The sequence below is a fragment of the Panthera pardus genome, unplaced genomic scaffold (assembly GCF_024362965.1).
Source record: "Panthera pardus isolate Hobbes unplaced genomic scaffold, ASM2436296v1 HiC_scaffold_12, whole genome shotgun sequence".
Lineage (NCBI taxonomy): Eukaryota > Metazoa > Chordata > Mammalia > Carnivora > Felidae > Panthera > Panthera pardus.
Window position 1 is genome coordinate 112,792,160 of NW_026526677.1, and position 13,191 is coordinate 112,805,350.

Here is a 13,191-nt window from a genome sequence, read left to right on the forward strand (position 1 = left end):
AAATTCTAAGGAATTGTGGTTTATATACACAATGGAGTACTACGTGGCAATGAGAAAGAATGAAATACGGCCCTTTGTAGCAACGTGCATGGAACTGGAGAGTGTGATGCTAAGTGAAATAAGCCATACAGAGAAAGACAGATACCATATGGTTTCACTCTTATGTGGATCCTGAGAAACTTAACAGAAACCCATGGGGGAGGGGAAGGAAAAAAAAAGAGGTTAGAGTGGGAGAGAGCCAAAGCCTAAGAGACTCTTAAAAACTGAGAACTGAGGGTTCATGGGGGGGTGGGAGGGAGGGAAAGGTGGGTGATGGGTATTGAGGAGGGCACCTGTTGTGATGAGCACTGGGTGTTGTATGGAAACCAATTTGACAATCAATTTCATATATTGAAAAAAAAAATTCTAAGGGCCAAACTTGAAGTCAATCAAGTCATTAAAAAATTAAGCAGAGATAGGTGCACCTGGGTGGCTCAGTCAGTTAAGCGTCCGACTCTTGATTTCTGCTCAGGTCATGATCCCACAGTTCGTGAGTTTGATGCTTGGGATTCTCTCTCTGCCCCTCTCTCTGCCCCTGCCCCAGTCTCTCGGTCTCAAAGTAAATAAATAAACTTAAAAAAATTAGGCAGAGTAGGGGCTCCTGGGTGGCTCAGTCGGTTGAGCATCCGACTTCAGCTCAGGTCACGATCTCATGGCTGGTGAGTTCGAGCCCCGTGTCGGGCTCTGTGCTGACAGCTCGGAGCCTGGAGCCTGCTTCGAATTCTGTGTCTCCCTCTCTCTGTGCCCGTAACCCACTCGCATTCTGTCTCTGTCTCTCTCAAAAATAAATAGACTTTAAAAAAACAATTTAAAAGATTAGGCAGAGTGAAGACAGCAAAATGTAAATTGGCAGAAAACATATATAGTTAGAGGCTTCTCAATTCTCTAAGTATGATAATATCTTTCTGCTAAAAATACCAGTTTTTCCTGACTACTGCTGGGTGCTCCCTGGGGCGTCAGCTCTGAAAGGAGGCAACAATGAACAAAAAGTAAATATGAGGGTAAAAGAGGGAGCAAACCTTTAAGGAGAGCCAAGTCTGTGTTCCTGTCACTCGTGACACTGTGCTTTTTTCCTTTTAAACATACGGCTCATTACTGAGCATCAGAGTAAGAGCAGGCTTGGGGGGAGTTCGCGGTCCTGACCATGGCGGTGCCCGGTTTCCTCCCAGTCGTGGGGGCCCACATCACCAAGCGTAGAGACTCAAGCGTTCACATATGTGACATGCGACAAGGAAATCTCTCAGATAACCACTTACAGGGTGGTTCGCAGCATGAAGGAAGCACACCTTGGAAGATGCCAAACATCACGCAGGAATCTGAGAATGGAAACAATGAAGCAGACGTTATTATTAGACATTATTGTTTGAGCTACTTTTCCCCAGTACCCACCCAAACAAAGGAGTCGAGGGTGGTCCCTAAATAAAACGTCCAGCTTTGTGAAGCTGTTTCTTTTTTATCCTGCCCACACAACAATAATAGCAGGTCGAAGGAGGCAGCCTCGGAGCTAAATGAAAATGGCTGTGTCATACGTGGTATTTTCGACTTGGGAAGTGCAGGAAGTCAGCTGTCACAATGGCCGTGCTTACCTCAGGAGGGAAACACATTATTTTAGACCCACACAGAGCTATTTCCTTAGGCGTAAGAATTTCTTACTCCACCCTGCAGTTTTCACGGGGGAACATAATGTCCTCATGGCCAGAGAACGCTACGGTCTGTGTTCATTGTGTTTTATTTTTGTATGACCCGGTGAAGTCCAGATTGGACGTTGTCCTTTGCATCTCAGAACTTTGTAATGTTTAGGCACACCCTGAGGGTCCATGCAGAATGCAGTAATCAGAACAGAGTTAAAATAATCTAGCAGGTGACACGATGTCTACGCAGACATCATGCCGCGGAAGAAGATTCACGTCCAGGCCCTTGATCTATCTGTAGAGTGCTTTATTTCCTTCTGGACTCTGCTCAGATAGAAGGTACAGCTTCATTGTTTAAATGGTTTATGGCAGAAATGGCAGAGTTAAACATATGCCCCCCCCCCCGCCCCCAAACCCCTCACCTCCCAGACAGTTCACACTGGAGAACTCTGAAGGGTCCTTCTCGCCTCCTCTTCTTGTCTCTGTACCCGGGAGCCATTACCTGTACATTTCTGTGCACAGTTAACATTGAGAAAGGGAAGCCCTTGGTTCTCTGCCCATCACATGAGTGGGTCTAAGATGTCAGCATCTCTGAAACCTCGTCTCCTAGTGTTTTGACATCCAGGAGTCTGCAGAGCTCTAGACAAAATCGCTCTGCCAAGCGCTGGACCAAGGGACCAAACAGCATCAATCACTCGGCCACTGCACAGCCAGAACCAAGGCGCCTGGCGTATTGCCCCTGGACTCCTAAAACACCCTTGAAATGTGTCCCCGTGACCACTCTGTGGGCTGCACCGTGGAAGAGAAGAGAGGCTGGCTCCCTTTCCAGACACGGGGGTTGCTTGAGCGAGGCTCATTAGGGGGAAATCCCTGTTCTTGTTCTCTTCTGTGACTGTATTCTTACCCCAGAAAAAAGAGACGCCAGGGTCCCTAGCTTCTGCTGGTAACCGATGAGATGTGAAATGAGTTTCTATGGGGCACGAGCTGCCTTACGGGGGCAACTGGAACCCATCACATAAGCAGAACTGTGCGACTCTGCACAAATATTTCAGCACTCGGCGTTTAGGGAATAAAATCTGAAAAATTATGAAGCCCCTAATGGAGCTGATATAATTGCTCTTTCCACGGGTCATGCTGTTTCCCCGGAGCATTCTTCTCTGTGCGATGCAGTGTTACCTTCTTTATGACTTTCTGTTCTCAAAAGTACTTGTAAGTATCCTGTTAAGGTGTTTTTCCTTTTGGTAATAGTAGGTCCTTTATGCCTCTTGGAATGTATAGGATACAAAAGATAACTTTGAGGTGGTAATTTTTTCAAAAGGGAAGGTTCCAGAAAACATATTGTGTAGACAGTGAGATGATGTTATTTCAGTTCTCATCTGCCTTGATAATGTGCATGAAGGGATAGGATCTTCTCTAGAAATACAGTGCCTTTTAAAAAATTGTTTAATGTTTATTTTTGAGAGAGAGAAAGAGTGTGAGCAGGGCAGAGAGAGAGAGAGAGAGAGGGAGACACAGAATCGGAAGCAGGCTCCAGGCTCCAGGCTCCAGGCTCCAAGCTGTCAGCACAGAGCCTGACGTGGGGCTCGAACCCACGAACCATGAGATCATGACCTGAGCCGAAGTCGGATGCTTAACCAACTGAGCCACCCAGGTGCCCCAGCGACCTTTTAAATTAGATGATGGTTTTCATCATCTGGTCCCCTATCTGTGTCCATTCAGGCAACAGCCAAAAACTCACGAAGTAGCAGAGAGAGAGAGCAAAGTCAGTTTTCTCTGTGCTGCTTCTCATGATTTTGTCACGAGGCCCCCACAACCACCTGTATGACGTGGTAGAATTTTCTGCAGGGATGGACACATTTCCAGCCTGGGCTGTGCAGGGCGGTGGTCACTGGCAATGTGCGGTTATGGGGCACTTGATGTGTATGCCACACAAATGGAGGACTGGACTTGTCATTTCATTTTATTTTAACTAATTCAAACGTAGATAGCTCCACACAGGTAGTAGCTACCACACTACAGAGCACAGCCTGGACCAGCCTCTGTTTCTGGCACAGTTGTTCCTGTCTCTGGACAAAACGGCAGCCGGGCAGCGGGGGGCGGGGGCAAGACTTTAGAGCATTACTCTTATTTCACTGTAAAATTTTATATTAAAGATTGCTTTCTGTTACAGTTTAAGAGTCAGAAAATGTAGATATTTATATATGAACCAAAAGATTGATTAGAGGTTTTAAAAGGTCGAGCCTCAGACTTGGGAGAAAAGAATAGTACTTTGAGTTTTGACGTGTTTTAAGCATCTGCCGTAGAAACAGATTCAGCTAAAATTGCAAGTTGAGGGCGAGGAGACAGAGAAAAGATTGGTTTCCAAAGACATTCTCCTCTGTGGCAAAAGCGGTGAGGTTTGGGGTTGTGAGGGTAGCCAACCCAGCAACAGTCAAGAACATTTCTCTTCTGTTTCTGGAAATAGCATTTCTGAGCTGGTACAGAGCCTCCCTGCTTCCTTCCGCTTCTGTCTTTGGGTGAGCCGTGAGCGCATTCTGCAGACTTTCCCTGTGCTTTCCAGGGACACCGTTGAGGCTGGAAGGAAGATACGGCCTCCGGTTCCAGCTTTGCCACATGGGAGGCACCCCAGGGCCAGGCACTTGAAGCCCCGTGGGGCCTCGGATTTCCTCCCTTCGTCCCCACAATCACCTGCAATTTAGGGTTCCCAGACCCGAGATTCCCCGGTCTCTGTTAGCCGTGGCACCGTCCTCCCGCCAGAGTCCTGCCTGCCTGAAATCATGTGAGGACTCTAACAAATTGGTGGGGGGAGCACCGGGCACATGCGAGAGACTCAGAGATACGATCTGGGGCGGTTACTGTGGCTAGGATGGCCCGTCCACCTCTCGGACATCATGCCGGGATGCTCCCCTCCCGGGGATGCCGATCCATGAGAGCATCTGAAGGCGTAGAGTGCGAAGCGGAGTTGGGTGGGGTTGTCTGGCCTCCGTGTGGCCCACCGACTCCTCGCTCATCCACTGAGAGCTACAGAATGTGCACATTCCTTCCCTTCTGGATTGCGCTCCGTGTCCGGCCTTCCTGCCTTGGGGCGTGCCGCCCTTCAGGTAGACCAGACCCGTTGGCGACACGACCCTCTGATTCCCTGCTCAGAAATGCGGTGCCTGGTGAGGCCCCTGTTACATCTTCCACAGCACGTAGGCTGAGCATGCAGTCTTTCAGCCTGTATGGTGCCGACACAGTGACTTCTTTGTTCTTTAGAGGTGGGACTGCGGCTGAGTGCTCCCAGAGGAACCCCAGAGTGCTCCCAGGGTGCTCCCAGAGGAACCCCAGGCCGCTCCCACAGGAACCCCAGAATGCTCCCAGGGTGCTCCCAGAGGAACCCCAGAGTGCTCCCAGAGGAACCCCAGAGTGCTCCCAGGGTGCTCCCAGAGGAACCCCAGGGCGTTCCCACAGGAACCCGATTGCTCCCAGGGTGCTCCCACAGGAACCCCAGAATGCTCCCAGGGTGCTCCCAGAGGAACCCCAGGGCATTCCCACAGGAACCCGAGTGCTCCCAGGGTGCTCCCACAGGAACCCCAGGGCGTTCCCACAGGAACCCGAGTGCTCCCAGGGTGCTCCCACAGGAACCCCAGAATGCTCCCAGGGTGCTCCCAGAGGAACCCCAGGGCGTTCCCACAGGAACCCGAGTGCTCCCAGGGTGCTCCCACAGGAACCCCAGAATGCTCCCAGGGTGCTCCCAGAGGAACCCCAGAGTGCTCCCAGGGTGCTCCCACAGGAACCCCAGGGCGCTCCCACAGGAACCCCAGAATGCTCCCAGGGTGCTCCCAGAGGAACCCCAAGGCGTTCCCATAGGAACCCCAGAGTGCTCCCAGGGTGCTCCCAGAGGAACCCCAGAGTGCTCCCAGGGTGCTCCCAGAGGAACCCCAGAGTGCTCCCAGGGTGCTCCCAGAGGAACCCCAGGGCGCTCCCACAGGAACCCCAGAGTGCTCCCAGGGTGCTCCCACAGGAACCCCAGAGTGCTCCCAGGGTGCTCCCAGAGGAACCCCAGAGTCCTCCCAGGGTGCTCCCAGAGGAACCCCAGAGTGCTTCCAGAAAACTCCATGTCTCCAGTAGCAAGACTGCATTTTCAGTATTGAGGAGAGCTTTACGGACCCTCACTGTCACATCACCTTCAGACTTACTCTGCCAGGGACACAGTGTTAAACGCTGTCACCCCTGTCTTTCTTACCGAGGACCGTGTCTTCTGACCCGGTACCAGTCCTCCCACCACAACGCTCTGCTTCTGCTGGGACCATTGTCCACAAGTTCAGCAGTTACCCGGGCAGAAAATAGTACATTTTCCCTCCTCCAAATACTTTTGCTTGTAATCACTGAGGTTTCATCACAAAACTTGACTACCAGCCCTTAAAAATCTTAACCCTCTGCACATCTTTCATAAAGTCTTATGAGCAGGGAAGAAGTCAAACTGAAAGCAAAAATAGGCAGCTTTTTTTTTTAAGATAAACTCTATGCGGGCACCTGGGTGGGTCAGTCAGTTAACTGTCCAACTTCGGCTCTGGTCATCATCTCAGGGTTCCTGAGTTCGAGCCCTCCCGCTCGGAGCCTGGAGCCTGCTTCGGATTCCGTGTCTCCCTCTCTCTCTGCCCCTCCCCCACTCGCACTCTCTCTCTCAAAATTAAATCAACATTAAAAAAATTTTTTTTAACTCTTAATGATTGTGGTTTATACACCGCATTTGTCCTGGAATATGCCCTTATATTCCTTTGTCAGCCATTAATTTGAGAAGTGTCACAAGGCCTTAACAACGTCTTTTTATCTTCCCAATAAAGAAGGACCCAACTCAGCACATAGTTTTCCTGCCCAGTGTTTTATTAGTGTTAATAGCTTCACGGCAATGATTCACTCAGTGGTTTCTCGGCTACGAGGCGCGTAACTGTGGTGAAGTATCTTTTGTGATATGGTAGTTTGCCAGCGGAGCCTCTCTGACTTTGTGTCGTGTTACGAAAGCCACCAGCCGACTCCGGCAGAATGTTCTCCGGTGGGCAGAAGTCAAGTCCTCCCGGCTTCGTGTGGCTTTCCAGGTGACACAGAGGGGTCAGGATTTCCGTTCTCACCCGCAGGTGACAAGAAGTGGCTGGGTCCTCCTGGCTGGATTTGTGTTTCTGGGTGTCCCACCGCTCGGGGAACAGGCCCATTCGCGAGTGGCCTCGGGCGGCTATAATTCGTGCGGTGGCTCTTGCCTTGAAAAGTGACCAGACCTCCCCCGAGCAGCCGGGCTTCCTTCCCACATAAAGGCTTTCCGTCTCCCTCTTCGCCTCCCCAGTTTCATCAGGTTGTCTCTGCTTTCTTCTCCCTCTGAGCGCCGTGTGCCTGAACCCAAGACCGTTAACGCTTTGAGCCTCAGCGCTGCCATCAGCCGGCGAAGTGGGCCAGCCTCCGCTCCGTTCAGACGCGGCTTTTCCTGCCTTGTCTGGGAAGGCATCTGCCAATTCACTTTTCCCGGCTTATCAGCAAAGCACGTTGGCCCCTGTGCCCACGCTGCTTAATATAAAACACCGGGAAAGTCCCCGAACAAGCAAGAGAGCCGTTGGAAAGTGCCTGGTCTCTGCCGTCAGCCGAGGGCACGCGCTGCTGTCTGCCATCAACGAGAACTCAGCGCGACAGAGCAGGCGCCGGTCGGAGTGGCCTGAGCAGACATATTTGTCCCCTGCGCATCGTCTCAGAAGTCACTCCCCTGCCCTGCAAGCCCCTGGGTGTGCTTTCCGTATGGTCTTGGGTGATAGTGACCGGCTCGCAGTGGAGAAATTCTCGGTGAAGCTGGAGGACGCAAACCTCTGACTCTCTCCGAGGCCCTCTGACCAAATACGCACGGGTGGGAGCGTCAGCTGGTCCAGGGGGAGTCACGTCCTGGCACCAGTGGATGTCGGCTGTGTAACCGGGGGCAACTTCGTGTCTCTCTTCCCTCATGGATGGAGACCTAGGAGAGTACCTAAGAGGGCTGGAGTGAAGTGCAAATAATTTGTCATTTGCAAAGTCACTTACAACAGTGTGCAGCATCTAGAACATCCTCATTGACATTAGTAATGCCTTCTGCTTCTCTGTTCTCCATGCGCTTATGATCCAGCGAGTAGAATGCATAACAAATTGTGGGAGAGCGTGTGATCCCTGCTGTACGTGTCCTAGAATTGCAGGAGGAGAAGGATACGATATACGTGGTTGTCGGAACTGCCCTTTGGACCAGCTTTACCGACAGCAAGCACTTGTGAGTCTCTGTGCCTCGGGGACGAGTCCTCCTGGGGGTCCCCTGCACGTGGGATTCTCTGCCCCACTTTAGGGTCCAGGCTCTGCGGCTTGACTGAACACTGAGCAAACGAGAGCATCCATTCTTGTCCTCTCTGGAGCCCCCGTGGGCGGCATGGCTGAAGAAGGGGGGCCAAGGGCTGAGCAGTCTGGACCCCCGTTTCCTAGTAGATGGTTTTGGTTTATGACTTGAAGCTGGTCATCCGAGAAAACTTCTGGGGAGAGAATCCATAGTAAAGGAATGCCAGGGATCCCCTTGCAGGGATGCCAGGAATAGTCGTGCAGACACTGAGGCAGGATTTTGCCACGTCTGGCCTTCACCCGGGATGGCAGTAAACGAGGCAAAGCATATTGCGTCCCCACTCAGTGCACACGTGGAGCCCCACACCCCTTGGAGACGCAGAAGGAAATCACAGGCACGCTGAAGAGGCAGTGGCCCCCGGGGGCAAGGATGCTGGAGGACGGGACCCTGTCCTTGGACCTGGCTCTCGGTGCCCAGAAGACCCTGAATGGGGCGCACGGCCTCCTGGAGCATCTCAGTCCTCCAGGGTGGGGACAGGATACCTCCGTGAAGGGACAGTAGAAGGAAGGCAGAAGTCATGGCTAGCGGGAACCTGAGGGCATAAACGAGAGAAGTAATCGAACCGACCAGACAGTGTATGTGAAAGTGACAGTAGGACGCTCCAGGGGATTCTGCCTGCGATGGTGAAGGCCCGCCTACCCGAAGGCCGCAGCAGGGGAGAAGCAGGAGAGAAGACAGCTTCTCTTTAAACTTCGCTGAAGTTCGGTTTCACCTTACTTTTCTAAGCGTGTATTGAGACTCCAGTTAACGTACAGAGTACTTGGAGTTTCAGGAGTACAATACGATGGTTCCACACTTCCCTGCATCCCTGGTGCTCATCGCGACAGGTGTACCATCGTACCCCTCCCCCCACCTCCCCTCCGGGGACCACCCGTGTGTTCTCTGTTGTTAAGAGTCTGTTCTTGGTTTGTCTCTCCTTTTTCCCCTCTTTGCTCACTCGTTTTGTTTCTTCAGTCCCACACAGGCGAAATCGTACGGTGTTTGTCTTTCTCTCACTTATTTCACTTAGCTTAATCTCTCCAGCTCCGTTCATGTCATTGCAATCAACTTATTAATGTAAGAAATCGAGGATGCACTTCACGAAGAAATGCTGTACTGATTCGCAGGTATTAATGTAGAAAGAATATGGTAAGGGGCGCCTGGGTGGCTCAGTGGGTTAAGTGTCCGACTTCGGCTCAGGTCACGATCTTGCGGTTTGTGAGTTCGAGCCCCACGTCGGGCTCTGTGCTCACAGCTCGGAGCCTGGAGCCTGCTTCGGATTCTGTGTCTCCTCCTCTCTCTGCCCCTCCCATGCTCATGTTCTGTCTCTCTCTGTCTCTCAGTAATAAATAAACATTAAAAATTTAAAAAAAAAAAGAATATGGTGAAGTCTGATCTGTTTTAAATCGTAAAAGGCATTATATATCAACAGATACGTCAGAGCGTAAATGTATTTCCGCTTAATTATGGCCACTAATCCCCTTCCGCAGGGAAAAACATTCTGCATCCATCCCACTTTCAGCCACAAGAGCATATGCCCTGTTCTGTCTGCAGGAAGTAATAAATGCTGAGTGTTGGATTTATCTGTAACATACGTCTGTTCTGAGGGATAGTTGTGACAGTATTTGGAGTAGCACTTGGCCCAAATCGGGCCCTTAGAAAGCTACCGAGAGGCCCCTGTCGGGACACGTGAGCTCCCCACGGTGCTGCAGGTTGGTAACAAACACAGGAGGCATTACCCTGTGACCCCAGAGCCTCCACATCAGGGAGCCGATGACTGTAACAATATTTACACGAGTGCATCATGACAGGCAGCCTGTCGTGTTCCTTGGTTTCTCCAGGGGTTGGGAACCGGTTGTCACGAAGAGAAGAAGGGGATGTGGTGACCGTGAACCCAAGGGCTTGCTAACGGGACACGCACTTCTCGTCCTAGGTGTTACAGTTCGAGCCTGGCCATTTCAGGAGGAGGGCCAGAGCCAAGCACATGGCTCTTGTCGACATCCAGCTGGATCACCATGAGCGCTGCGACTGCGTCTGCAGCTCAAGACCGCCGCGATAGGAGAACGTGTGCCAAATCCCCTCGCGCGTGAGGGAACCTTTAGTGTCAGGGGGCGGGGGGGCGGGGGGTTGTGAGAGGCCCTGTTCCACCAGCAGCCGCACTTAGGACCGGCCCGTAGAGCAGTGAGAGCCGGTGGGTGCTGAACCACCGCCTGGCTCGCTCAGCCACAGCAGGTGGAAAGGCCCCTCATCAGCTTCTGTCCCCCAGAACACAGGATGGCGTGTAATGATCGTGTCAGAGAGCGTGCCCGTGTACACATACGTGTGTACGCTCTCCGTGTCTACGTGTACATATATCAGCTGGTTTCTTCCGTGTACCCCAGAGCTTACGTATGCTACAGGCCTATAGACCCTTAAAATCTTTTGACACATTAAGGGACAAATTAAATACATGAAATGCGTCCTTGGAAGATTCAGAAGATCACTTTGTTTACTTCTAAATTTGAATCACAAAACAGTTTTGGATCTTGGTCTTTTAAAGAAAGCGCTGTGTATACTAAAAAACCAATAAATGGGCTTTTCTTATAGATACATCCTAATTATAAAAAAAAGAAGGAGAAGAAGAAGAAGGAAAAATACGGTTTCTGGGAAAAAGGCAGAGACCTGACCATTTTTCCCGAGGGACGCACTACACGCTTACCTATGTAGACAGTAATTACCTGTCTGCAGAAGCATGCGGTAATAATATAGATGCCTTAGAAATTAAGTCATTAAGTCTTCTTTTCATGCATCCTGCTGAGGCATGCAAATTCATTTAACACCTGTCGCAAAAAAATTTCTCAGAAGGTTTATTATTATAATCCTTCCAGAGACAATTTATCAACTGTCACAGAACTTTGAACGGTTTCTTTCTGAAAGCCCGTCCACAGAAATAACGCCTTTGGAGAATGGCCTGGGGAGTCCGTAGGAGCCTTTCAAAATGGTGTTGGTCGGAAGGTTTGGGTAGTTGAAAGTGAAAACGGTGATCACAGAATTACTAACGTAACTGGAGATTGGATGGAATGTTTAATTGGCTCCCTGTTTAATAATGGATCCAAACTCCCCGGGTTAGGCCAATTCGTTTTATGTATCTTGCTTTTCTGTTCCTATCTCTCTGATACACAAATATGGATTTACGATGGCGTTTTATATCTGCCAAACGTCATGAATTATTTACAGCCTGAAAGCTTTCATGTATCAGAACAACCCAATTTTGCTGACGTAAATTCCCGATCACATCCTCACTCCCCAGTCTGAATTCCGGCTTCCGGACCAAGTGAAGTCAGATCTGGGGGCTGTGGTTCTTGCCACATCTGTGGAGCTGTGTTGTGAGAAGCCACCTGCAAATCACAGGCCCACGAACGTGGCCCTGCTCCACCAGGGTTTCATTCCTGGGGTTTCGAGTCATTTTCCCTCCCCGGCTCCTCAGTGTCTGTTTTCAAGGAGACTGAATCCACAGAGTAGTGAGTGACTCCTCGTTCTCCAAAGCAAGACTCTTGGGAGAACGCACTGGACTCCAGAGAGCCGTGGGGCTGTTCAGAGAGGGCTCCGTTTCTGCCTTGAATCAAGAGCTGATTTCTTCTGTGAGTCTGGGGCCCTGTGTGCTAACACCGTCTGAGTGAGGGCTGTGTGACAGGCTGGGTTAGCGCTGGGGTCAGGCGAGTGGCCTAAATATGCTTGCACTTCTGAGCCTGGACCAGGTTCTCACCTCTCCTTAGTGGTAACTTCATCTTTTCTCAGCCCTTTGAGAGGGAAGGCTCATGGCAGATGCACCTTGAAAACGTCCCTAGAAACCTCCAGTGTTTGTACCGCGACGGGGGAGTGGAAAGATCGCCGTATTGGTCGCTTGTCCAGATCCCAGACGCGATCACAAATGGCCGAGGCAGGCGCACTCGTCGTGAGGACCTGTGTCCCCATCACGGCCACTGGCAGGTTGCCCCATGAAGACGTTGGCCTGTGCACCCCAACTCAAAGTGGGTGCACGTGGCGTCATCTTGGGCAGCTCCCATCGTAGCTGTAAGTAGGAAGAATCAGTGTTCTACCCAATTTTTAATAAACCTTCCGGGCTGCATCAACCGGGTCGGTTTCCAGTTAAAGCCCTGTCTGCCCTTTTTATTTATTAGCTGAAATGCAAGCAGTCGTATTCACTCACGTTTCTTTCCTCTTTCCTGAGTGTTTTATTGAAACGTCTCCCTCGGTTATCTGTTATCTCTTGCCTTTCCAACATGGAGCAGATAAATGTTTCATTGCCATCAAAGGAATAAAAAGCTCGCTGTACAAATTACATTTCAAAACAAACCCTAATAAATCCGCATTTCTGCGTGGTTCACTCACCTGGAATAATGCCTTTCATTCCGTGTGACCTCATAGGGCAGAACACTTTCGTAAGTAGAATTTTTTATGCTTTTTGTCATATCGGCAGCACGCAGCTTTTTCGTCTCGTGGCATTTTTCTGTAGCAAATGTAATATGCCTCTTATCTCCATGAAAAATATATATTGCTTTTGAACAAAACTCCTTCATCATTTCCTCCCCAATTGCAGCTCCCCAATGTGCAGTGTTACACATTGACTTTCAGAACGCCTGCGGCTGTTTGGGGTGACCAGGCCGGGTGATTTCCGAGGGCCGGGGCTCAGAAGGCAGGAACAGGGCAAGGCCTGGCCTTGGTGGCAGGTTCTCACCGGGTCCCTATCCCCGAGCTGGGCAGCAGGGCGGGACCGGAGGCTTTGCTGTTTTGCTGTTTGCTTCTTGGACTGTTTTCCCCGCTGGCCTTTTAATAAAACACGGTCTCGTCTGACCTCCATCCCTACAAGCGCACGGCCTGTCTCTTCCTTAGGGGCCTGACGTCGGTACCACCCAGACGCCTGGGAACCTTTTCCCACAGCAGGCCTACCCACTCCAGAAGACCAGGCCAGGGGCTACAGGAGTGCAGACACTGGCTTCTGAGCAGGGGCGGGCGAGGGGGCAGAGGCGAGTGGAAGGGGAGCTCTTCTCACTGCAGGATCTGGTGCTGTTGCTGGCAGCCTATCTTTGGCCTCGTGAGTTCAAGCCCCGCATCGGGCTCTGTGCTGATGGCTCAGAATCTGGAGCCTGGTTCGGATTCTGTGCTCCCTCTCTCTTTGCCCTG

General features: G+C 51.0%; 1 protein-coding gene across 2 annotated transcripts in view; it reads left to right on the top strand.

The window, feature by feature from the left end:
• PDGFD (platelet derived growth factor D) overlaps nucleotides 1-12,398 on the top strand; it is a 221,723-nt gene extending 209,325 nt beyond the window's left edge. For both annotated transcript variants that reach the window (XM_053900564.1, XM_053900563.1), the window contains exon 7: nucleotides 9,962-12,398. In XM_053900564.1, coding sequence (XP_053756539.1) covers nucleotides 9,962-10,087 — 126 coding nt within the window. In that variant the 3' untranslated portion in view covers nucleotides 10,088-12,398. The remainder of the gene's footprint in view (nucleotides 1-9,961) is intronic.
• The last annotated feature ends 793 nt before the right edge of the window (nucleotides 12,399-13,191 follow it).